The sequence below is a fragment of the Sander lucioperca genome, chromosome 1 (genome assembly GCF_008315115.2).
Source record: "Sander lucioperca isolate FBNREF2018 chromosome 1, SLUC_FBN_1.2, whole genome shotgun sequence".
In the NCBI taxonomy this organism is placed as follows: domain Eukaryota; kingdom Metazoa; phylum Chordata; class Actinopteri; order Perciformes; family Percidae; genus Sander; species Sander lucioperca.
The window spans coordinates 20,527,223-20,552,933 of record NC_050173.1 but is presented as its reverse complement, the minus strand read 5'-3'; the positions used below and the strand labels follow the sequence as shown (position 1 = coordinate 20,552,933).

The following is a 25,711-nucleotide window of genomic DNA, read 5'->3' as shown; positions in this document are numbered from 1 at the left end:
TAGTTTTGATTTCGAGCCCCCAATATTGAACCACCCAATAAAAATGTCTTGTAAAAATATATTTACACTTAAATTTGGCAAGCTGATAGGTAAGTAGTGCAATCCACATACCACATTCTGTATATATTTAATGCTTGTGTTTTACATTAACAAAACATACTGCATCCATATGTTTTGTAAAAGTGCTAAATGGCTTAATTGGCTCCACAACTTAAAATTCACATTTTATTAACATCGTCACTATCCACAGGTCCATACGTGAACATCCAGACCTCCAAAATAAAACAAACATTTGGGAAACTGGAATGTTACTAATCATACAAAAATGATGGCTAACTATAACTGCCTCCAGGTTGCTGTAAATGGCACATCTGCATTTTACATTTGTAGTGCTGTGTGTAAATGATTCCCTGTGTTGATTCTTCTCCTTGTAAACTTCTCATTTAAATGTATTTGTTGAACCAGTTTAGCATGTCTGTTCTGGCCTCCAGGATGCTGGGTTTGTCTGCAGGGTTGATGTCTTCTCTCTTGCGATGGACAAACCCATGAGTCTGACCAGGAAAGATCTTCACCTGGTAATCCACTTTGCACTCCTCCTTCAGCTTTGCTTCAAGGGCCTGCACCTGACATTCAAAAGGGTGTAAGCACAGGTTGTCAGTGGTTATATGGCAGATTTTTTTCCAAGTGAAGTTCTGCACCATAAAACTTAGTTTCATTTCTGCTTTTATTCGTATTAAAATGTTACCCTGGAAATCCAGAGTTCTCGCGGGAGCACAATTTGAATTTGCTCAGTGAGTCACTCTGGCATTGAGTAATGATGCTCATTAACTATGCCCTTGTAGCCGAGCTGCACCAATCACATCGTGTATCTGATATAGGCGGGCCAGAGGCAAGCTAAACAGATGACAGTTTAATTTACCAGTTAGCTCCGCTGGTAGCTAAGCGTATGGGGCTCTGGATACGTCACCCCGTGTATTGTTGTGATTGGTCGTAGTGTTATCCAATTGCATGCAGTTAGATTTTGAAATGCATGCTTGGTGCCGCCCCTCGAGTTGGGCCGTTTTCATTACTCAATGCCAGACCCTTAATCTTTCGGATTTGGGTCTGGATTTCCAGGCTACTAAAATGTTACATTTCTTGTGTCTCTTAACAAAGACATATTGATGTTGCTTTAAGGACACCATTTGGTGCTCTAGTACCAGGGTGAAGCATCAGGCAGGTTATACAATCACTATTAACCTGAAGACAATACTGTATATGTACTAACCTGGTCCAGTGGGATAACGTCATCTTTCTCCCCAAAGATAAACAGCGTAGGACTCCTCAGCTTATATCTGTTCTCTGTTTCACGGACGATCCCTGCACCAAAGCATCAAATAAGCCCATCATAAAAATCTCTGTACAAGCAACCATACGGCAACTTTTATGAACAAGGAGTGCTGATTTGTAATACTGTTATGGATTTGGGAAGAGCAGATTTTGCCACAGGTGACAAAAGTGAACTGTGACATGTACCATAGGCCGACACTCCTGCTTTGACATCTGGATACTGCAGGCTGATGTAATGCGTGGCAACCCCTCCCCAGCAGAAGCCCAGTGCTCCAATGCGTTTGGCCTCACAGTGCTCCATCAGGTACCTCAGCACTGCATCCACCTCTCTGGAGAAGAAAATGATTTTGACCAAAATGTCTTAAAACTAATGCATACAAGAAAAGAATAAATGCATGTAATCAGCAGATAAATCACCAGATCATATTAAGTATTGTCCCCAAAAAATGACTGTAAAGGTGAAAACTACTCACCAAAACACACCATTAAATGCAGGACCACTATACTTCAACTAGATATAATGGGATATTGGCTGCTTGATAAAGCAGAGATAGGCTTTTAGTTACTTGTTTATGTTCGTTGGCAATTTGTCTTGAAGCCACTCCTGAAACGTGGACCAGTCATGTGATGAACTCCACGGCTCCTTTCCAGCAAAGAAGTCTGGACAAACCGCACTGCTCACAGCAAACAATGGAAGAAACAGAAACACTGTTAACTAACCAAGTCATATAATATGTCCTGTACTTGGTTTTAGAAGCACACATATGGATATCACTATCCACTCTTGTCTTTCTGTTAGCCAATGTACGGTATATTGATTTCTGCTCACATGTATCCATTGGCAGCCAGCATATCAGCCATGTATCTTGTGTTGGGAAGCTGCCACCCGTAGATGTCCTGTATGACAATGATGGCCTTGTTAGTTGCAGCGGATGGTTTCACTACATAAGCTTTGATGTGCTGTATCTGGATCTCCTGGCCGAGCCCTTCGTACTCCATCAGATCACCAATATGGCAGGGGCATGGCTTGGCTTCATTTGCCATCTGCTGACAGACAAGGAGCAGGAAGACAGAACGTCAGCTAGAAAGAGGGGCAGCAGGGTGAATGGACTGCGGTCAAGCCAGCCGACACTCGGATCTCCGTGGTCAACTCAGCCGACACTAAACTTGTAATGCGCTCTTATTCCGGCACGCGTGGTAAATGCATTCAAACGGCCGAAGTTGGCGAGATGATACACATTGGACTACTTCCGGTTTTCAAAATAAGATGTTAATACAAAGTACATATAAAAACTAGTAATAGATTATATTCACCAGAAGTAAAATACATGTAACCTGTGTCTGTCCATTATACAAAACAAATGAGTGAATTGTGAAAGGAATGTATAGTTTGAGTTTACAAGAATACAACAATAATTCCAGACTGATTTATTTCAGGGGACACCTCTGACTACACCCATATTTAAAATCAGGCAATTAAACGGTATCAATTTGGGGATTTTTGAAAGCAAAGTCCCATACTTCTGCTGTAAAATGACTCAAAATATGAAACTGGAGGTGCTATAAAAAGACTTTGGTCCATAGTTCCAGGCAATGGCTGACATATTTGAGTACAGGGAATCACTTAATATTGTCGTACTGAAAATCAAACAATTTTACTGTATAATTTTGGAGATTTCTGGAAGCAAAGTCCCATACTTCTGCTGTAAAATGACTAAAAATATGAATTTGGAGGTGCTATAAAAAGACTTTGGTCCATAGTTCCAGGCAATGACTGACATATTTGAGTACAAGGCATCACTTAATATTGTCATACTGAAAATCAAACAATTTTACTGTATAATTTTGGAGATTTCTGGAAGCAAAGTCCCTTACAGCTGCTGTAAAATGACTAAAAAAATGAAACTGGAGGTGATATAAAAAGACTTTGGTCCATAGTTCCAGGGAATGACTGACATATTTGAGTACAGGGCATCACTTAGTACTGTCATACTGTAAATCAAACATTTTTACTGTATAATTTTGAAGATTTCTGGATGCAAAGTCCCATACTTCTGCTGTAAAATGACTAAAAATATGAATTTGGAGGTGCTATAAAAAGACTTTGGTCCATAGTTCCAGGCAATGGCTGACATATTTGAGTACAGGGAATCACTTAATATTGTCGTACTGAAAATCAAACAATTTTACTGTATAATTTTGGAGATTTCTGGAAGCAAAGTCCCATACTTCTGCTGTAAAATGACTAAAAATATGAATTTGGAGGTGCTATAAAAAGACTTTGGTCCATAGTTCCAGGCAATGGCTGACATATTTGTGTACAGGGCATCACTTAATACTGTCATACTGAAAATCAAACAATTTTACTGTATAATTTTGAAGATTTCTGGAAGCAAAGTCCCATACTTCTGCTGTAAAATTGTTTGATTTAAAGTATGACAGTATTAAGTGATGCCCTGTAATCAAATATGTCAGCCATTGCCTGGAACTATGGACCAAAGTCTTTTTATAGCACCTCCAAATTCATATTTTTTGTCATTTTACAGCAGCTGTAAGGGACTTTGCTTCCAGAAATCTCCAAAATTATACAGTAAAATTGTTTGATTTTCAGTATGACAGTATTAAGTGATGCCCTGTACTCAAATATGTCAGCCATTGCCTGGAACTATGGACCAAAGTCTTTTTATAGCACCTCCAAATTCATATTTTTTGTCATTTTACAGCAGCTGTAAGGGACTTTGCTTCCAGAAATCTCCAAAATTATACAGTAAAATTGTTTGATTTTCAGTATGACAGTATTAAGTGATGCCCTGTACTCAAATATGTCAGCCATTGCCTGGAACTATGGACCAAAGTCTTTTTATAGCACCTCCAAATTCATATTTTTTGTCATTTTACAGCAGCTGTAAGGGACTTTGCTTCCAGAAATCTCCAAAATTATACAGTAAAATTGTTTGATTTTCAGTATGACAATATTAAGTGATGCCTTGTACTCAAATATGTCAGTCATTACCTGGAACTATGGACCAAAGTCCTTTTATAGCACCTCCAAATTCATATTTTGAGTCATTTTACAGCAGAAGTATGGGACTTTGCTTCCAGAAATCTCCAAAATTATACAGTAAAATTGTTTGATTTTCAGTATGACAGTATTAAGTGATGCCCTGTACTCAAATATGTCAGTCATTGCCTGGAACTATGGACCAAAGTCTTTTTATAGCACCTCCAGTTTCATATTTTGAGTCATTTTACAGCAGAAGTATGGGACTTTGCTTCCAAAAATCCCCAAATTGATACCGTTTAATTGCCTGATTTTAAATATGGGTGTAGTCAGAGGTGTCCCCTGAAATAAATCAGTCTGGAATTATTGTTGTATTCTTGTAAACTCAAACTATACATTCCTTTCACAATTCACTCATTTGTTTTGTATAATGGACAGACACAGGTTACATGTATTTTACTTCTGGTGAATATAATCCATTACTAGTTTTTATATGTACTTTGTATTAACATCTTATTTTGAAAACCGGAAGTAGTCCAATGTGTATCATCTCGCCAACTTCGCTACTCTATCTCGGCCGTTTGAATGCATTTACCACGCGTGCCGGAATAAGAGCGCATTACAAGTTTAGTGTCGGCTGAGTTGACCACGGAGATCCGAGTGTCGGCTGGCTTGACCGCAGTGGTGAATGGTCACCTATAAAGTCAAATGTAATTTCTCTGTCATGTGCTTTAGACACCTGAAAGTCACTTAACATGATTATAAAAGCAGTAAGAATAAAAAAAAAAAAGGACCATCCAGCTTACTTATGATGCAAGTCCATTAGTTTGGTAGTCTAAAAGTCCGAGGCACTCTGAAAGTAATACCATGGACGTTCATTTTACCGTTTTTTTTTTTATTGCTAAACAACAGTGGGCACAACTGAAGGCACATGTGCAAAACTCAAACTACAGTCTGCACTACCAACAGTCACCTGAGCTAAACAGTTCACATCGCCTGCAAAACTCATTCCAAGCAACACAGCTCTTCACACACGTCTCAAAACAGACTCAGTGGAGCCAAACACTGAACAATCCTCACTGAGATAACACACACACACAGCTGTCACTCCGAACACACTGAGTAAAAACACTGGCGTCAAACACCAATACAGAAATTACAAACTTTTCATCTTTACAGTTTGAACAATTTGAGTAGCTTCACACTACTCAATAGGTTATTTAAAGAAAAGATATAGATTTTATAATATACCAAATTTTTACATAAGGTAAACGAAGGAATGAAAATCAGCAGATCATCAAATCAGTATTTTATCTCTAGTAATTTATGGAACTACTGGAAAAAAAACTAAAAAGGTACATAACAGTAACAAAGAATAGTGTGACTAATCCTGCCTCTCTCCAGCATCATGCGGCAAGTCTTCTTCATCACATTGGATATCTGCATCAACTGTAAATACAAATTAATGTGGTGTTTCCATTGCTTTCACCTCCATTACTTTCTGAAAAACAGCACGAATGCAGTTTTACTTTTGTAAAGGTGTAGTGTTTTTCACAGTTGTTTTTATAGCTGTGTGTAACCTCAGATATCTTACCTGGACATATTGGTATCGTTGCTCTTTTACCGGTTTCTCTCAAACGGTACAGTGTACTATTGTTTTCTTATTTGGTGTTTGTATACAAAAAAAAAGGCTTTCTGAGCTTTCTCTATATAAATCCGTTTATGTCCACTAACTAGTCTACAACAAGACACCTGCTTAGGCTTTCAGCTAAAATTCTATTCTGTTTTGAATGTGTGGTTAACAGTTTTGACAGCAGTGTGTTCGCATTTGAACAAAGTGCTGTAAATCCACAGTGTTATGCACGTTGTGGTTAAAGCCATGGGATAAGTGTGTAGAGTTTTGAAAACTGTGTTCAACCAATGATAAACGAACTAGAGTTTGGTCCACCTGAACTGCTGCTGTGCAGACTGGAGTTAGAGTTTTGCACGTTACTCCAGTTTTGCCCACTGTCGTTTAGCAATCGAAAAAAACTGTAAGTATGCTGGTGCTGGACAGTTGTTTTTTTGTGTAGGCGATGGATTTAACAGCCTTTGATTGGTACTGCCTGGAGTGGGGAGGTACTGGCTGGTCAGTGGTGACGTGGGAGACCTTTTTCACAGCAGACATTTTGACTTGTCATAGTAAGAGAAGCACGGCTGAAGTTGATAACCTTAACGATGGCTCAATTCCATCAAGTGTCCCAGTAAGCTATTTCAGTGAGTCAGCGTGCACAACACCAGGACCTCTCCTAAGTGGAATGCAGCCATCATTAATGGTTTTGAAAACACCTGTGCTTTTCCTACTATGACATGTCAACATGTCTGCCGTGAAAAAGGTCTATTAAAAACGAAAGGCGTTTTCCCTGGCGCTCCAATAGTTCACGTTTCTAAGTGTTTGTGCACGCAAGAGATCATTTGAAGCCCATACACCTTGGACGCTACATTATTATTGGTTTATTTTTACTTACTGCGGGTTTTTTTTTTTTTTTTTTTACTTTTTCTTGATCCAGTGCAGCACTCAAAACAATGACAAAGCATTTTGCACAAATACCCTTAGCATTTCCCAAGCTTTCTTCTTAGCCTCATACAAAAGAATGTTTACATCGGTGCCTTTGTAAATCAATTTACATAGATACGAGACATAGATAGGCCTACAGATTCTTTATTGTCCTTTAACAAGAACATGTGTTGCCACCGTCTGTACAAAGGCATCATAAATACATAGATACATAAATACATGTATACATACCGTATTGATTTCCGATTTTGCGATGAAGGTAATGTAATGTATGTGAGGCTAAAAAAGTTGCAGCCAGAGTCGGTCGTAAAGCGGTGTGAGCTGTTTTATACACAGTCTATGGATACTTGGGACCAAGATTCTTATCTATCAGATAAGTCATGACCTTCAAAATAAAAGCTGTAAGTTTCAGCTGTAATAATTAATAGCACTAAAATAAAATGCCATTACTCTCTTTTGCAAATATCCTGTTGTAGCTGATAATTATAATTAAAAATATGGTCAAATTATTTTGTCAACTATTTGACATTTTTCGGGTAGCCTACAACCTGAATAAGCCATCTATCAATTACATTTCTAGTGAATTCATGCAGTCAAGACAAGACATATGACCTTCTTTTCGGTACCAACTCTGGTAATCTTAGCCAAATACTTTTGGCAATGAAAGCGTCAAACAAGGACAGAGAAACACCCCAAATGTTTTCACCTATTTTATACACGAATGTATTAAGAGAGCGAAGGTTTTATACAGTCTATAGTTTTAACAAGTCAATTGTAATTATTCTAGTCTCTCAGAAATACTTCTTAAAAGGCACCGCTGGGATTCGAACCCAGGATCTCCTGTTTACTAGACAGGCGCTTTAACCATCTAAGCCACGGCGCCGGTGATGTGTGCTTGCCTGGTTGTTGAGGAGAGTTTCATGCAATGCCACATGTAATGTGATGTAATGATTAAGTCATTAGAGTTTTTTTTAACAAAATATCGTGTTTCGCTTATAAGTAGCCTAATTCTCATTCACATACCTGTTCTTCTTTTTAAACATCATAGTATTCTACATAATTGCGTACAGTGTTGACTGTCTTTGAATTGCATTATGTTGGCCCTATATTAATGCAATTGTTGTTGCAATGCAAAATTATGTAATGTTTTAATGTCAGGTGTGGATTCCAGGAAGATTAGCTGATTATATGGCAGCTAATGGATCCTTTAAATAAACAAATACTAATATGCATAGCCTATGTTATCTTAATTCACAAACATCAGTAAATACAATCGGTTATGTTTAAATAGTTAGGGTTAAGAGAAAAAGGTGGTTTGGGTTTAAGTACATTAAGTAAACTAAATTAATTAACATTTAATTGAGAATGAAGACCCTGCTGAATACATGAATCCCGTTGCGTTTAAAATGTAAATAGTGGACAGTTTTAATGCAAAATGTAATAAATAAACTTGAAAGTAATTAAGGAGATCATAAGGTGATCATTTGACGACTGACATTATAAAATAGGTTAATTGTAGTAATACAATACCCAAACCAAATGTAGGCTAAGCATTTCTCACAGATAGACCTTATTAGACCTATGCAAACTTCGGTCTTATTATACATTCACGACCTCTATTGTCTACGCAAAAATGGCTGGGGGTGTAACTCTAATGTTATATAAAAGTTGTTGGTTCAAGTAACATCCAGATGTCGCTGTTCAACATGGATAGATATTTGATATCCCATTTTTAGGAAATATCAGAGAGTAAAAGCGAAGAAAGAGAACACTCCAATGTAGATACACATCTTATTGTGTTTAGAAAACAAGTCTCCGGTGCTAAATTGAAATACATGAAATATGAATCTAACGTTAATGCTAATAACCACGTGATGGTTGTTTCCCTGCCGTAAATCTTGAGCCGCTGTGGCAAAGTAAAACTGTTGTGACACATGTTGTGACAGGAGCTAGTAGTGACGTTAGCGCATGCGTTAGCCAGCTTAGCTAGCCATTTGTCTCCCAGGTTTATACTGTCATTTCAGCAACACGGAGGATGCAACTTTTATTGTTTTACATTAAAAACACACCGTAAAAATAAAACATTGTGTTCAGCGGCGAAAACACACTGGATGTGAAAGGACACAACGAAGCAAGTACTGGTGGCCAGTCTGTGGGGAAACCATTTTATGATTGTCAATGCATCCGACAAATAAGGATACGCTCGTCCCGCTAGCTTAATTTAGCTAGCTAAACGACATTGTCTGTGTCGTGGATGGGTTCGCTGTACAAGTTACTCCTGGAAGAAACGGTGACCGGTGCTTAGCGAACATCATGGATACTGCCGAAGAAGGTAAATAACAAAAAATAACGAAATAAGGGCATCGCTTTCCCAGCTGGTTAACTAGCGTTAGCTTCGTAAGTGCACCACCGCGAACCTGCTGCTGAGATGGCCTGCTAGTGGTTAAGTTAGCTGAATAGCATAGCTGTCAGTTAATGTATTGTGAGTTTAATTTTAGGAAAAAAAATGCTCAATGTTGTTTTAATGCAACCGAGCTCAATATGAGAGCATAAGGTGAAGCAGCAATGTAACGTCTCCCGATGTAGCTAGATGGAGTGAGTGTAACTCACTTAGATGTATGTATCTTGTTTATCTACAATTTGAATCTTCATCCCAAAAGACACTTGTCTATTAACATACCCCAGTCCACCTACTATCTATCCTACTATCATACTAACCCACATGTTTATGATATATATATATATATATATATATATATATATATATATATATATATATATATATATATATATATATATATATATCTGTGTGTGTCTGTGTGTTTGCGTGTTTGCAGCGGACATTTGTCGTGTGTGCCGCTCTGAGGGGACCCCAGACAAACCCTTGTACCACCCGTGTGTCTGCACTGGCAGTATCAAGTTTATCCACCAGGAATGGTAAGTGTGTTTGGCTCAGCTGTAATTTTTACACACACACACACACACACACACACACACACACACACACACACACACACACACACTCTCTCTCTCTCTCACTCAAACACACTATATTAAAATTAATACAGTATGGAGATTTGTTATACTTCAGGGTGGTTGCTAAGTAATTGGATAACTTGGTGTATAAGTTTTGCCTGATAATTATTCCTATAGTGGTGGCCTGATAGCAAAATGTAAAGAATCATGAAAGGATGCAGAACAGGTTCATCCTCTGTCACATCCAGGTTGCATAGTGTCCCAGATTACTGTCCCTATGTGTGGTATTTGCATGGTGCAAACAAGACCAGCCTATGCAGGTATTTTGGAGATTGTGCTGTGTTCTCATCTGTCTGTCAGGTGCATGGAAATCCCCAGGCACAATCAGAGGCCAGGCCTGGATTGTTCTGTGGTAATTGTTAAACCTCAGTCTGTATGCATATTAGTTTGCATCCGCCCCCTTCAAAGTTTAGAATAATAGTCTATTGTGCGTGTGTGTGTGTGTGTAGATGTGCTGGGTGCATGCAGGTTGTAGCTGACCTTAGCTATGTTTATCTTATTTCCTTTTGGTTGCTTACTAAATAAATATCAAATACAGACACAGCCCCAGCAACTCCCAGGTAGCAGGCACAGTTTATGTACTATAGACTTTTGGTCTAGATTAGTATAGATTCATAATTCTTTGGGTAAATCAGGGAATTTCAGATTTTACATATGAATCACTTTACAGATGTATACCAGAATATGTGTTACAATGTGTTGATTTTGAGCTGATCAACTAGATCATATGGCTGGTTTCCTACAGAAAGCCCAACTGTTACAAACTAGCAAGGAATAAATATGGTCTGTCATGGGGGATCACTCTTGCATGGTTAGGGTACGTCAAACCTTGTGACTTAGTGACTAGTGATGTAAATTGATTTGGAACTTAAAGTGCTCATATTATGCTCATTTTCAGGTTGATAATTGTATTTAGAGGTTATATCAGAATAGGTTTACACGGTGGTTTAAGTTTAAAAAAAAACATATATTTGTTGTACTGCACATTGCTGCAGCTCCTCTTTTCACCCTGTGTGTTGAGCTCTCAGTTTTAGCTACCGAGTGAGTGATCTTTGTTTGGAGTCACACATGCGCAGTACCTAGGTCAGCACTACCAGCCAGTCAGAAGCAGAGTATGAGGGCGTGCCATGCTAGCAGCTAGGCGAGCATTATAACGTGTGTTACAAAGTGACGCACGTTTGTCTCTGAAGTAAAGGCTGGACTACAATAGAGCTGTTTGGAGCAGTTTGTGAACAGTGTTTTCTGTTGGAGATGGTAAGTCCCTTTGGGTGGACTTTGGCCTTTTTCACTTTGTAAACCTATTACATGCACAAACAAGATATATAACAAAATAAAGGAAAGGAAAAATGCATAATATGAGCACTTTAAATATAACCCTGTTGTTTGTAGGTCTTATGACACAGGCCTTTAATGCTGTTATATGTGTTGGAGTCAGCTGATGTAATGCCTCCCTAACATAACCCAGTTGTTAATCCCAGAGTCTAACCTATGTCACAACGAGCTGGGGTGGTGTTATTATGGGTTGCCATAATAGACAACCTTTTTTGTTTGTTGTTAATCAGAGAGTGAGTGTTTTACCATGACTGAATCATAATCAGTGCTCACAGTCAGTGTCTGTTGGACCCAGTAATCCTAGAGAGATCAGGACAGTTGAGCATGCGTCTTCATCACATCCTTTGTGTAGAAGAGATTTTGTCAGATCAACACTATATACCTTTGTCTAACTATGTTAACATCCCCAGACTGTGGTTTGAATCTGCAACACATGAGTTGTTTCTAGTGACAGTGTGTATTTGGATCTTGTTAATTCCGAGGCTTTGTGAATAGACCATTTGGGAGAGTGAAAATGTCCAAAATAGGGAGGGACCAATCAAATCTATTGAAATCAGAACTCTTGAAATTTCAAATGTGACTATACACACACACACACACACACACTCATCGTTTTTCTAATGCTTTTTAAGGATTTTAAAGGTAGATTCTTTTTTTATTGATTTAACCCCTGCAGTAGGTCTCTATTGCTATTGATGTGTAATATTCTTGTTGCCAATATCTCTCCCCAAAATTACACATGCAAAAGGATGTAATAAAAACATGGTGGTTGATTTGTGTGTACTAATTTTGACTGTCTGAATGTTGCTTTACAGTTTGGTCCAGTGGCTAAAGCACAGCAGAAAGGAGTACTGTGAATTATGCAAGCACAGATTTGCTTTCACACCAAGTATGTACTTTTGGCATTGATGCCACTTTAATATATTAAACCACCTCAGGTTTCCTCAATAAGCCTTACAGAGGGGGCAATAGTCATTTTTACATGTGGTCATTAATTTATTGAAAGTACATTTTAAACACAAGTTTTAATAATATTTAGAACATTTCTCTAGTTCACTCTTTCGCTCTTTCTACTTCAGTCTACTCCCCAGACATGCCCTCACGTCTGCCCATCCAGGACATCTGTGCCGGCCTGCTGACCAGTGTGGGCACGGCCATCCGTTACTGGTTTCATTACACACTGGTGGCCTTTGCATGGCTCGGGGTGGTTCCTCTCACTGCATGTAAGTAGTACACACACAGACACAAATGCACAGATAAACAGAATGTGTACTCAAGGGGACAGTGATCTCCTCCTTCATACTGCATTACACCTTTCTTACAACTCGTTTCAGTTGTTTAATAGTTTTATTATCTTAAAAAAATATCTTTATATATTGGTTCTTCGAAGCAATAAGGACTAATATTTGATTTTAGCTGATCAGTATGTTTCATAGGTTTGAAATATATATATATATATATACAGTGAGGAAAATAAGTAGTTGAACACCCTGCTATTTTGCAAGTTCTCCCACTTAGAAATCATGGAGGGGTCTGAAATTGTCATCGTAGGTGCATGTCCACTGTGAGAGACATAATCTAAAAAAAAAAATCCAGAAATCACAATGTATGATTTTTTAAACTATTTATTTGTATGATACAGCTGCAAATAAGTATTTGAACACCTGAGAAAATCAATGTTAATATTTGGTACAGTAGCCTTTGTTTGCAATTACAGAGGTCAAACGTTTCCTGTAGTTTTCACCAGGTTTGCACACACTGCAGGAGGGATTTTGGCCCACTCCTCCACACAGATCTTCTCTAGATCAGTCAGGTTACTGGGCTGTCGCTGAGAAACACTGAGTTTGAGCTCCCTCCAAAGATTCTCTATTGGGTTTAGGTCTGGAGACTGGCTAGGCCACGCCAGAACCTTGATATGCTTCTTACAGAGCCACTCCTTGGTTATCCTGGCTGTGTGCTTCGGGTCATTGTCATGTTGGAAGACCCAGCCTCGACCCATCTTCAATGCTCTAACTGAGGGAAGGAGGTTGTTCCCCAAACTCTCGCAATACATGGCCCCGGTCATCCTCTCCTTAATACAGTGCAGTCGCCCTGTCCCATGTGCAGAAAAACACCCCCAAAGCATGATGCTACCACCCCCATGCTTCACAGTAGGGATGGTGTTCTTGGGATGGTACTCATCATTCTTCTTCCTCCAAACACGGTTAGTGGAATTATGACCAAAAAGTTCTATTTTGGTCTCATCTGACCACATGACTTTCTCCCATGACTCCTCTGGATCATCCAAATGGTCATTGGCGAACTTAAGACGGGCCTTGACATGTGCTGGTTTAAGCAGGGGAACCTTCCGTGCCATGCATGATTTCAAACCATGACGTCTTAGTGTATTACCAACAGTAACCTTGGAAACGGTGGTCCCAGCTCTTTTCAGGTCATTGACCGGCTCCTCCCGTGTAGTTCTGGGCTGATTTCTCACCTTTCTTAGGATCATTGAGACCCCACGAGGTGAGATCTTGCATGGAGCCCCAGTCCGAGGGAGATTGACAGTCATGTTTAGCTTCTTCCATTTTCTAATGATTGCTCCAACAGTGGACCTTTTTTCACCAAGCTGCTTGGCAATTTCCCCGTAGCCCTTTCCAGCCTTGTGGAGGTGTACAATTTGGTCTCTAGTGTCTTTGGACAGCTCTTTGGTCTTGGCCATGTTAGTAGTTGGATTCTTACTGATTGTATGGGGTGGACAGGTGTCTTTATGCAGCTAAAGACACCTGAAAAAGGTGCATCTAATTTAGGATAATAAATGGAGTGGAGGTGGACATTTTAAAGGCAGACTAACAGGTCTTTGAGGGTCAGAATTCTAGCTGATAGACAGGTGTTCAAATACTTATTTGCAGCTATATCATACAAATAAATAGTTAAAAAATCATATATTGTGATTTTTGGAATTTTTTATTAGATTATGTCTCTCACAGTGGACATGCACCTACGATGACAATTTCAGACCCCTCCATGATTTCTAAGTGGGAGAACTTGCAAAATAGCAGGGTGTTCAAATACTTATTTTCCTCACTGTGTATATATATATATATATATATATATATATATATATATATATATATATAGCTTTAGTACCATTACATAACAGGCAATGCTGTGCATGTTCGAAGATATGCAAATCACTCTCAATGTAAAAAAATGTTGGCTAGATCTATTTAATTCTCACATATTGTATACATTGTTACAATGCAGCATTTAAAATGAAATAAATATGTGCAAACTGACCCTAATGTATTTATCTGGTCTCAGGTCGCATCTACAAGTGTCTGTTTACCGGCTCTGTGAGCTCACTTTTGACACTGCCGCTGGACATGCTCTCTACGTGAGTGATAATACCAGTATTCTCCTACTACACATTACTTAAGATAAAGCTAGTCACTTTTACCTGTTTATTCTCTTCATTTCCATATAGCTTACTTTTTAAAGGTCTATTTCAGTGATTTTGAACTGTATGTGTGTATGAATGCTAATATTTGTGCTCCTACAGAGAGAACCTGCTTGCAGATTGTCTACAGGGCTGCTTTGTGGTCACCTGCACACTGTGTGCATTTATCAGCCTGGTGTGGCTCAGAGAACAGATAGTCCATGGTGGTGCTCCTCATTGGTTAGAGCAGCACCAGCCGCCGCCACCGAATGCAGCCGGACAAGCCAATGAGGTACTTTGCTTGACTAATTGCCAATAAGGCCAAGTAATTTCTTCCCTGACATACATACTTGTACATCCAATCTTAACCACGCGCATAAAGAAAAGTCACCCTTACTGTCATCTCCCTATATTAAAGCCATGCATCCTTTCCCCTCACCCTCAGGCACAAGCTGCAGGCCAGGGAGCAGCTGATGAGCCCCCTGCAGCCCAGCCAGCCCCTGCTGATCCACCAGCCCAGAATGAAGCAGAGCCTGAGCCCCCTGATGTGCCCCCAGACCAGGGTGATAACCCGGAGCTGGAAGAAGAGGAGGGAGCAGCAGCTGAAGATGCAGATCCCAACAATGGAGCACAAGGTTGGAGATAAGGAAATTAATCACAATCAATGTTTCTGGTTAAAGTTTTTTTTTTTTTTCTGGCAGATATAGTTGTAATTTTGGTCGTTACTGAAGAGTTGTCAGGCTGTTACATTGCTGTCATCAGTATATAAATAGCATTCATTTTAAGACATGTATTAGCCTAAACAAACTCAGTGATTATGTTCAAGAATGGGGCCCTGCCTGCCTGCCTGTCGATGTCTGTTCACATTGTGTTCTGCTTGGTCAGATGTATTGTGTTGGAATGCCTTACCTTACCAAATGTATTTTGCCTAACATCACAAAACACCAAAAGTGGTGCAGTTCATTCACAAATGAAACGGAGTAGATTGTCATGAATAAAGTGTTTCCAAAATGCTTTGTCTCTAGGAAAGCCAACAAACAAGACCTTTGTTGAAGCAACATCTTTTTTTACAACAGGAAACTACAGGATTTATGGAAATTCACTCCTAAACACTGAGAAACACTAGAACAAATGCATTAGAGCATACAATTAATTTGAGAACGATATAATGATGCTACCCATAGCACTCATATTCCACTTATTTGTTTTGTTTTGTTTTGCTGTGGTTAATGGACTGACTGTGCAGCAGCTAGGCAAAAGTGGGTTATAATGAATTCTGATTGTATTATAGATTATTGTCGCTGTGGGGTGTCACCACAGCTAAATAAATGAAGTGAAAAACCCTCATAATAGGTTGTTTCCCAGAACGGTATTAATAATGTAATCATAACAGCATTCTTAAGTATAAGTTTTCTGGGTTTTTGCTAAAAGCCAACTCAAAAACATTTGACCAGACAAACACAATAACAGTGTCCTGTCTCCATTTGGGGCACTGTAATGTTGTGGCCGTATCTACCAAGCAGGAAGATACATATGGAATTTATATTGACAATTATTTTTAAGTTGCTGACTGTTGTGAATGTATTCTTTGTCATTGTATTAAAAGTGAATATGTTTCTCTGTAGATGACATGAATTGGAATGCTTTGGAGTGGGACAGAGCGGCGGAGGAGCTCACATGGGAAAGGGTAACCCTCCAAACACCCCCATTGTCCTAGTACACAATTTGCAGAAATCAATCAGGTTTTTCTATTAAGGTTATACATCATGGAGCTTAAAATCTTTCCATTACCTTTTTAGATGCTTGGCCTGGATGGTTCACTGGTATTTCTGGTAAGTCTTCATATCTGTACTTATGTTTTCGTATGATGAGTTTGTAAAATCTTACTTGGACTCTTGTGACTTTTTTCTTGTAGGAGCATGTTTTTTGGGTAGTGTCTCTCAACACACTCTTCATCCTGGTCTTTGGTGAGTAGACTAAAACAAGGTTTTATTATAAACATACAGATTAATTGATTATTTGTAATGATTAAAAGTACAGAATAACTTTGCACAGCAATAGTTGCATTTATCAAGGACTAAAACACAGTAAAGCCTCAAGTGCTTATTTCCATTGTGGTCCTCCAACATACAAAAGAAAAAATAAGCAAAACTGAAATACTGTACAATTATATGATCCTTGTCATACCAGTATCTCAGACATATTATGTACTTATAGCAATGGTGCAGGTTGATTGCATTTGTCGTTCCTAGTTTATATGCCATTATGTTTATATTATTTTTTTCCTCATTTAGCATTTTGTCCCTACCACATTGGGCACTTCTCTGTTGTGGGTCTTGGCTTTGAGGAATATGTAAGAAACTGCTTTCATCAACTCAGTATTATTATGCAATGTTGTGTCTCTTGAACAGTGATTAATTACTTGAATGCACTTCTCTTTAGGTCCAAGCCTCGCACTTTGAGGGCTTAATCACAACCATTGTGGGCTACATACTGCTGGCCATGACGCTCATCCTCTGTCATGTATCCTTCCGTCTAGCACCGTACTGAAATGTACAACAAGGACAAGACGATACATGTAACATTTCTTGTGTTAGTTTTGTGCCGCTGTAAATGTGTGAGCAATGTTGGCCCCTTAATGGCTGTCTCAGGGACTGGCTGCTCTGGTCAGGTTCCAGCGCTCCCGACGTCTCCTGGGAGTCTGCTACATTGTTGTCAAGGTAACGCCTCTAAGTGCATTTTTCAAGTGTTTACTTACTGAGATTTACTACCTGAACATAACACAGAATCTGAGGTTTTTCTTTGTTGCTATCACACCCATAAATGGAAGGTTAGCAATCATTGAATACAGTGTGAACTAAGAATAATCATAATAAATAGTCAGGCTTGAGGTGGCCATTTAAAAATGATTGAATTAGAAGAAAGTGTCACATTAGTGTATTTCAACTCCCTTTGTAGAGGTTTTAAGTGTTTAATGTATTTACATTTAGTGTAAAGTACTGACACTGAGACACACCCCTGCTTCCATTACAGGTCTCTCTGCTGGTTGTTGTGGAGATTGGTGTTTTTCCACTCATCTGTGGCTGGTGGCTTGACATCTGCTCTTTAGTAAGACTCTATTGCTTTCCTTCTTGTTCTGACTTTCAGTGTGTCTGTCTTACTCTGTTAAATGATCTCACTCTTGTTTTTGGAAGCCCCATCTCATCAAACGTCTGCATTATTTATTTAACTGGTGTAATGTTAAGACTAATTGGTATCACAGTCATAGGAAGGTTAATTGTATTTCTCATCCTTGACTGATGTAGTTACAGCTACATTACCATATTTTAGAGTGATAAATGCTTTTCTGAAATGGTATCCATGTTTTCTACCTGTGTCAGTGACAGCTAGTCTAATTTCCTGAAATGACCTCTCTTCCCTATGAGAATGCTTACAACCAAATTTGCTAAAATGAGAGTGGTGTTCTCTACCCTGTAGAGGCATCTGTCAAATAGCCAGTGCAGCAAGTGGCTTTGAACAGGGCTAAGACAGAAGCATATGCTGTTGATCACACAGTTCTTTCATGTATATGAACACAGAAAATAAACAGTCTTGGAGCCTGCTATGATGCTGATTTTAGAAGTTGTAATAAATATGTAACATATAGGACATCTAAAATATGCATCCTATTTAAAGGTAAATGGACACAACAACGCGTACATACACATGAACAATGCCAATATGGAAAATGGAACAGCAGTGGAGGAATCCTTCATCCTGCATGTACTCTCAGAAACTAATTGAGCTTTGTCTAATTTTAATCTGTTAAGCATATGCCATGTGCAAATGTTATTCATAGCACATTTTATATTCTAGCCATCTGTGCATTCATTTAGCAAAGACAAGTAATTAGGATGCATCATCCTAGAACCAACACTGAATTTGACTCGGTGTAAATGCTCTCTTTATTTAACATTGTTACTTCCTGCAGGAGATGTTTGATGCCTCCCTGAAAGACAGAGAGTTGAGTTTTAAATCAGCCCCTGGTACCACCATGTTCCTGCACTGGCTTGTGGGAATGGTCTATGTTTTCTACTTTGCTTCTTTCATCCTCCTCCTGAGAGAGGTAAGATCCTGACGACAGTAACGTTAGCTTTTTCCTAAGTCAGTTTACTGTAGGTTAATTTTTATGATTAAAAACAAATCTAACCCTAACGTTGATGGTTGTATGTCCATCAGGTGCTGAGGCCGGGAGTGCTGTGGTTTCTGAGAAACCTCAATGACCCAGATTTTAACCCGGTGCAGGAGATGATTCACCTGCCCATCTACAGACACCTGCGGCGGTTCATCCTGTCCGTGGTTGTGTTCGGCTCTATCGTGTTGCTCATGCTGTGGCTGCCCATCAGGCTGATCAAACTGCTGCTGCCCACCTTCCTCCCATACAACGTCATGCTCTACAGGTAACCAGCAGGCATTAACAAAATTATAGGTCACTTAGCAATAAACTGTGTGAAAGCTGCTGCTTTGTCTCTCTGAAATGGTGTGTAAGACCTACTTCCTCTAGCCATAACATCTTACCACAGTATATCTAACAAAAGAGGAAATACTGACTGCATTGCCAGTAACAGTGACTTGCCCATTTGAGTACATGCTGTAAGAAACAACTGAGAACAGAAGTCTTGAGCACAAGAACTGCTCATTGTAACCATGTGGTATATGCCCTGTTGAAATCTTCTGACCCTGTCCACCTCTTACCCCTCAGTGATGCCCCAGTCAGCGAGCTGTCTTTGGAGCTATTATTACTGCAGGTTGTGCTGCCAGCTCTATTGGAGCAGGGACACACTCGCCAGTGGCTCAAAGGCCTGGTCAGGGCCTGGACAGTCAGTGCTGGATATTTACTGTAAGTCAATAAGTTTGAATAATACACTTTTATGTATTCTAGTTTTCATTTTTTCCACACATTTTATACTAAGCCCCTGATTTGTCTCTAACCAAACACATCTTGACCCTCCACAGAGACCTTCACTCCTACCTCCTCGGGGAGCAGGAGGACAATGATGCCAACCAGCCTGTAAACAACAACAATAACAACCCTCCTCCTGGTCACCATAACAACAATAACAACCCTGCCCCAGCTGGCGAGGGGCTGCATGCAGCCCATCAGGCCATTCTGCAGCAAGGGGGGCCAGTTGGATTCCAGCCTTACCACAGACCCCTTCGCTTCCCATTCAGGGTGAGGGTCACTGCCGTTTCTGGAGCAGTCTCTGGGGAATTACATGTTGTATTACTGTTGTTTCTTTTTTAGTATAGTTTTTGTACTAGCTTGACCCGTTGATATGAATCTGTGGTTACAATTTACAAATCTTAGATGTACATGGATTATAAAACTAAATTAGCCTGAATGTGTTATCATTCATAACTGAGAATAAAATAGAAGCTGTAGCCTTTCCCTCCACAAAGCCTTTTTTTCTTTAAAGAAAAAAAAAAGCTTGCTAGGGCCACCTACAATTTGTGGTTTTCCACACAAATTTAGAAGTATGCCAAAGCTGTAGATACCACTTACTGTGCATCTTAGGCCATACAACTCAACTCCCAGTTATTACACTCCTCCGCCCTCATGTTAAAAGCCTTGATCTTATAATTGTCCTATGTATTTCAATTGTAGTTTATAATATACAACATACACATTTCTACAGTGTTACAAATAATGGAGAAGCATAATCAGATATGTCCAAGCTTGGTTACATCATTACATTAACTTGTATTCTTAAACTTTCCTCTTTTCTCCAGATTGTGTTGCTGATAGCATTCATGTGCATCACTCTGCTGGTGGCCAGCCTGGTGTGCCTAACCCTACCAGGTAAGATGTGGTGGCATAAAAGACAACCAGCAATTTAGTTTCTTCTTTGCAAACCCACACCCAAACCATAATTAAAGGGTGAAAAAAAAAAAAATATATATATATATATATATATTTCACGTCTCTGCTGTTTAAGCGGTTCTGTTTTAAAATTGGAAAGTTGAAGAGAGGTTATGTTTTGTTTGTCACATATGTGTTTCAGTGTTCACCGGACGCTGGCTGATGTCCTTCTGGACAGGAAGCTCCAAAATCCACGAGCTGTACACGGCAGCGTGTGGCCTGTATGTCTGCTGGCTGTCCATCCGCGGAGTCACCGTGCTGCTGGCCTGGATGCCCCAGGGACGCACCGTCATCGCACACAAAGTCCAGGAGTGGACACTCATGGTAGCAGCCTCTATTTTTGACCAAACGCCAAAACTGGGCCGGGCTATGGCTCCCCACTACTCCTAAATAGTTAGGATGGGTTAAATGCAGAGGATCCATTGCTCGTTATTTGTAAAATGTACTTCTTTTTATTTTTATTTTTATTCTCAAATTTTCCGGCATCTTAGTAGTAATATCTCAACCTTGTCATTAACTCTGCCGCTGCTGCAGCAGTTTTGTCCGATGAAGGAAGAAAGAGGAATAACATTTAAACTACCTATTAATAGGTATACATGTTTATGATTAATCATGTTCATTTTGTATGTCGTCGCGCTGTTTGTGCAGATTCTGAAGACCTTGGTTGTAGCTCTGCTGGTCGCCGGAGTCATCCCGTTGCTACTGGGCCTGCTGTTTGAACTGGTCATTGTGGCTCCACTCAGGGTCCCCCTGGACCAAACACCCCTCTTCTACCCTTGGCAGGTATGATAGTGGGTCTGTGTTGTATGGGTATGTCTTGCTTTTTCCATCTCTCTCTAAAGACTTCCTTTTAACAGTTCATTTTTGTGCATGGGTGTTGTGTTGTGCCTTTACCCTGTTTGCCCAATATTGTCACCTAATTCCCAGTTCTTATATTCATGTTCATCCATCGATCTTTCTGTTATCTACAGGACTGGGCTCTCGGAGTGCTCCATGCCAAAATCATTGCTGCCATCACACTCATGGGCCCTCAGTGGTGGCTGAAGACTGTTATTGAGCAGGTGGGGTTTGGATGGATATTACACCTTAAACCAGGGGTCACCAACACGGTGCCCGCGGGCACCAGGTAGCCCCCAAGGACCACATGAGTAGCCCTCAGGCCTGTTCTAAAAATGAAAATTGAATATTGATATTACCTGTTTCCCACCTTGTTAAGTCATTGTTGATAATGAAAAATCATTAACGTGATCAGTGTCTTCACATAGATGACTATCATTAATAATCATATATAACTAAAGGCAAACTGAGCAAATTAGTTATTTCAGAAGAGCGTATAAAACTGGTAGCCCTTCGTATGACTCAGTAACCATGAAGTAGCTCTCAGTTTCAAAAAGGTTGGTGACCCCTGCCTTAAACCAACACGTATCCACTTCTGTAAATAAGAAATAGTTTTTCGTCTCTTGACCGGATAAGAAACAAATACATGCTGTTTTGTAGCTGACTCTGCATTCCTTCCTGCTGTAAAAAGAACGATAAGAGAAGGGATCAATTACATTGTAGTTAGCTGTACAGTATAATAACTGTAAACTGGCTCCTCAGGTTTATGCAAATGGAATTCGCAACATTGATCTCCAGTTCATCATCCGTAAACTGGCAGCTCCGGTCATCTCAGTCCTGCTGCTGTCCTTGTGCGTGCCATATGTGATCGCTGCCGGGGTGGTTCCTGCTGTGGGTGAGTGTCTGAGTACATGTGTACATGGGAATCAATTAGAAAGTTCATTACTACTTATGTAGTTCTTTTCTCTCTTGGTTTGTTTAGTTCACCTTCTCGGTTCAAGGTTTTTTTTTCTCTCCATAACTTGAGCGCCAAACTAAGAGACAAATATCAGCAAACTACCCTCGTCTGTGCTATGAAAAGCATACTATATCAATTGCAAAGGAGAGGAATAAAGCACTGGCCTTGTTCACTTAAATCCACTTAAAGCACTGGCATTTTCCATTAAATTAATACTGTGAATACGTTATGAAGTAACATCAAATTACAGAGGTTTTCACCCCAATACTATGTTCCTTCTTATCTCCAGGTGTTACAGTGACTGCAATGTCAGCTAATTCACTGAAACTATTTATAACTGAAGTGCATTACTTTTGCAGGAGTTACCCCAGAGATGGAGATTCTAATGCAGAGAAGAATCTACCCTTTCCTCTTGATGGTGGTTTCACTTATCGGCATCCTGTCCTTCCAGATCCGACAGTTTAAACGCCTCTATGAACACATCAAGAACGACAAGTAAGGATCTTTCAGCGTGGACCCATCTGTAGAAGCAAACATGTATTTTACAATTTGGATGTTAATATTATCGTGATAATCTCTCTCTTTACAGGTACCTGGTTGGACAGAGGCTTGTCAACTACGAACGGAAAGCTGCAAGAGCAAGCTCAGTCCCGCCCCCCAACCCTGTCGCAGAGTAGATATGTGTCACACGTTGCCACATTTTTGCACCCATTATCCTGCGTACATCCTGTTTCCCCCCCCCCCCCCCCCTTACCCCACCCTTTTTGATTTTCAACTCAGTCCTTAGACCATAATCCTTTTGATGGATGCCGTTCAATTAATTTTTTTTAATTCCCTTTCATGCCCATCGAAGGTGGGATGGGAAAATGTATTATAATCATGGGACAGCTGAGTATTCCCCCTCAGGCAAACGGAGTAGGCAGGAGGGTGAAGGTTAGAGGTTTGATTTGAAGTTCAACATCTGTGTTGTCGTTCATGCCTTGCTTTGTAAAGTGCTGCCTGATAATTGTACATGTGTAAATACTTTGAACGCAGACTTTGTCTTAAAGACGTGGATTCATGTAATGACCATTGTACATCTTAAAAGTGTATGTTTAATTTATTAAATCAAACTGACAATTTATCTTTTTTGTTTCATCTGTTCTCAAGACAAGCAAAGTACTGTGGTAATTACTTTAAAATATTGTATCACATGTATGAATCGAAGACATTTTGCAGTCATCTCAATGAGAAGATACATATTTCACGTAATTCTGTCTATGGAGGTGTAAAGATATCCAATGTGAAAGCATGATCAGTACATGACTGGCGGTGGTGTGATTGTCTCATCCTTTGGTATAAGTGGAGAATTTAGTACAATTCCAAATTCCTCTGCTAGAATACCAGGTATCTCCTCATCTTTAAGTTCCCTGTTTGTGGTTTGCAACACTTCCCCTGTTCCCTTTGTTGGAAATGTGGTGCTGGTCAGTCTGCGGCCCATGTAGGTGAGCCTCCCACCTTTTTTTAAAACAGTGCAGAGGGATTTGCAGAAGAAGATGGAGCAGGGGGAGCTCTGGTGGTACCGGCACATTTCAGCAAAGTCCTCCAGACACCGGGGTTCAAGGGTGAACTTGTAGATTTCTGTCCAGTCTCCATCTGCCCCTCTGCTCTCGTCCCGCTGCCACTCCAGAAAATGCATCCCCATATGCTGTGTGATGCGGTACACTCGGTGGCCCTGCTCCTGAGGCTCGCTGGTCTCAAGTGAAAGAGGGGCACTGAAGCATGCGGCTCCGAACCCGACGTCGCATAGCCAGCGCTGCCCATCAAGGCTCACCATGAGGACCAAATGGTCAAAGGGTGGCCCGTAGCAGCCCGTGATCATATTCTTCACCTGACCAGAGAGCAGAGTTACCCGAAAGCCCAGTTTTGACAGCAGCCAGGAGAAAAGGCCGTTATTCTCAAAGCAGAAGCCGCCTCGGCGCTGGTTCACTATCTTGTCGTACAGAAGAGGAAGGTCAAGTTGAACTCGCCCGCCGCTGTGCACCGTCAGGTTTTCAAACGGCACCGAGAGCAGGTGACGGATGTGAACCGACCGCAGCACCTCCAGGCTCGGCTCAGCTGGGCCAGCAAACCCAATGCGCGACAAGTAGAGCTCCGCCAGCATCTCAACGGAAGTCATTTTTGCTGTTTTGTATGGATTACGAGCAACTACTTTCACTTTTAGCCTCAACTTCCTGGTGAATTACAGTCTAGAAATAAACGGCCTGCCACTGGCCAGTTTAAGCCATCATGGTTCCTGTGTTTCGTATATATTTTTCTTCCTGGTTGGTGCTGAGTTACGATGTTGCCTTGAGGACAGGCTCAAAGTCCTAAGTTACACCCATTTAGACTCTAGGTTGCACTTCCCTAAAGTAAGCTCCTGCTTTATGAAATAATGAATAAATATGTGGATACACATATAATAAGCTTGTCATTTTGACAAGTTGACCTAAGGTTCAGTGGTTTTTTTGGTGAATTAAAAGAGCAGTTGTGAAAAAGATAATTTTGTAAATAATGAATTTTTTTTTTCCAGACCATTTTTTGTCAAAACTTTATTGGATCAAAAAAATTCATTATGTTAAACAAGGCACAGTGAAATGATATTAAGGGAAATCTAATAAACTAAAGAAAGTTTGATGAATGTATGATGACAGTATTATGATAGGATGAAAACCAATAATACCATAAAATGAATACAAAACACAGATTCAACTTTTTTTTGCCAAACATAATTTCAAGTTGTAATTGTTAAATTATAACATTTGATTCTACTCTATATGTAAAGTCATTACTCTATTCTACACTAATAATAACATATAGGCTAATATGGGTCCTTTTGTACATTCAAAATATACAAACCTCACCTAAAATCAGACCAAAATTTTGCAGTAACAAAAACATCAGTGGCATCTATGACATGTAGGATAATTACATGTATTTCTGAGCCTTACTGGGTACAAATAGTGTAATGACCAGGCTTTTGTCCAACAATATCTTTAATTAATTCCCCAAAAAATATTTTCAGACCACATTTTTTTAATTTATTTTTTATTTTTTTTATTGCAAAAAAAGGGTACAAATCACATATGAGTGGTCAAAAACATACATAACATACAACAATAAAAACAAAAATGAAATATAAAACAAGATTGCCAGGGGAAGCTTATAGGCCATTACAAAGAGAAAGAGGACCATATGTTGACAGTTTTAACAGCCTTTTTGTTGTTTGAACCAGAAATCAGATTAATATAATGTTCAACTTCATGGAGAAAAAGTACAAAACTAGGTTTTTTAGTGCTGAATTTACACTGTGAAATTTAGCCAAA

At 39.7% G+C, this 25,711-nt stretch overlaps 3 protein-coding genes and 1 non-coding gene across 6 annotated transcripts; 1 reads left to right on the top strand and 3 right to left on the bottom strand.

Annotated features, from left to right (window-relative positions):
* Window positions 1–108: 108 nt before the first annotated feature.
* Window positions 109–7,261, bottom strand: cmbl (carboxymethylenebutenolidase homolog (Pseudomonas)). 2 transcript variants are annotated; one of them, XM_031281915.2, is made up of 6 exons: window positions 7,119–7,261; window positions 2,159–2,376; window positions 1,896–2,003; window positions 1,516–1,658; window positions 1,268–1,359; window positions 109–623 (listed from the first exon to the last, which is right to left on the bottom strand). In XM_031281915.2, the coding sequence occupies exons 2-6, from the start codon at window positions 2,371–2,373 to the stop codon at window positions 444–446; spliced, it is 738 nt and encodes a 245-aa protein (XP_031137775.1). In that variant the 5' UTR covers window positions 2,374–2,376; window positions 7,119–7,261; the 3' UTR covers window positions 109–443. The 2 variants fall into 2 exon arrangements, with proteins under 2 accessions (XP_031137775.1, XP_031137774.1); XM_031281914.2 differs by having other exon boundaries at window positions 2,159–2,373; window positions 7,119–7,248.
* A 435-nt stretch (window positions 7,262–7,696) lies between these two features.
* Window positions 7,697–7,770, bottom strand: trnat-agu. Its single transcript has one exon. It is a non-coding gene; the product is annotated as a tRNA-Thr (tRNA).
* A 1,031-nt stretch (window positions 7,771–8,801) lies between these two features.
* LOC116037942 (E3 ubiquitin-protein ligase MARCHF6) lies at window positions 8,802–23,490 on the top strand. 2 transcript variants are annotated; one of them, XM_031282071.2, is made up of 25 exons: window positions 8,802–9,219; window positions 9,725–9,824; window positions 12,071–12,144; window positions 12,335–12,478; window positions 14,559–14,631; window positions 14,797–14,965; window positions 15,119–15,308; window positions 16,299–16,360; window positions 16,473–16,505; window positions 16,589–16,640; window positions 16,968–17,026; window positions 17,116–17,196; window positions 17,325–17,393; window positions 17,707–17,781; window positions 18,644–18,778; window positions 18,892–19,112; window positions 19,415–19,552; window positions 19,669–19,885; window positions 20,443–20,512; window positions 20,715–20,896; window positions 21,212–21,355; window positions 21,544–21,633; window positions 22,172–22,304; window positions 22,727–22,862; window positions 22,957–23,490. In XM_031282071.2, the coding sequence occupies exons 1-25, from the start codon at window positions 9,201–9,203 to the stop codon at window positions 23,042–23,044; spliced, it is 2,754 nt and encodes a 917-aa protein (XP_031137931.1). In that variant the 5' UTR covers window positions 8,802–9,200; the 3' UTR covers window positions 23,045–23,490. The 2 variants fall into 2 exon arrangements, with proteins under 2 accessions (XP_031137931.1, XP_031137932.1); XM_031282072.2 differs by having other exon boundaries at window positions 8,803–9,219; window positions 21,221–21,355.
* On the bottom strand, window positions 23,204–24,814 carry LOC116037943 (arylamine N-acetyltransferase, pineal gland isozyme NAT-10-like). Its single transcript, XM_031282075.2, has one exon. It carries the CDS (start codon window positions 24,523–24,525, stop codon window positions 23,662–23,664), a length of 864 nt encoding a protein of 287 aa, XP_031137935.1. The 5' UTR covers window positions 24,526–24,814; the 3' UTR covers window positions 23,204–23,661.
* Between the last annotated feature and the right edge of the window lie 897 nt (window positions 24,815–25,711).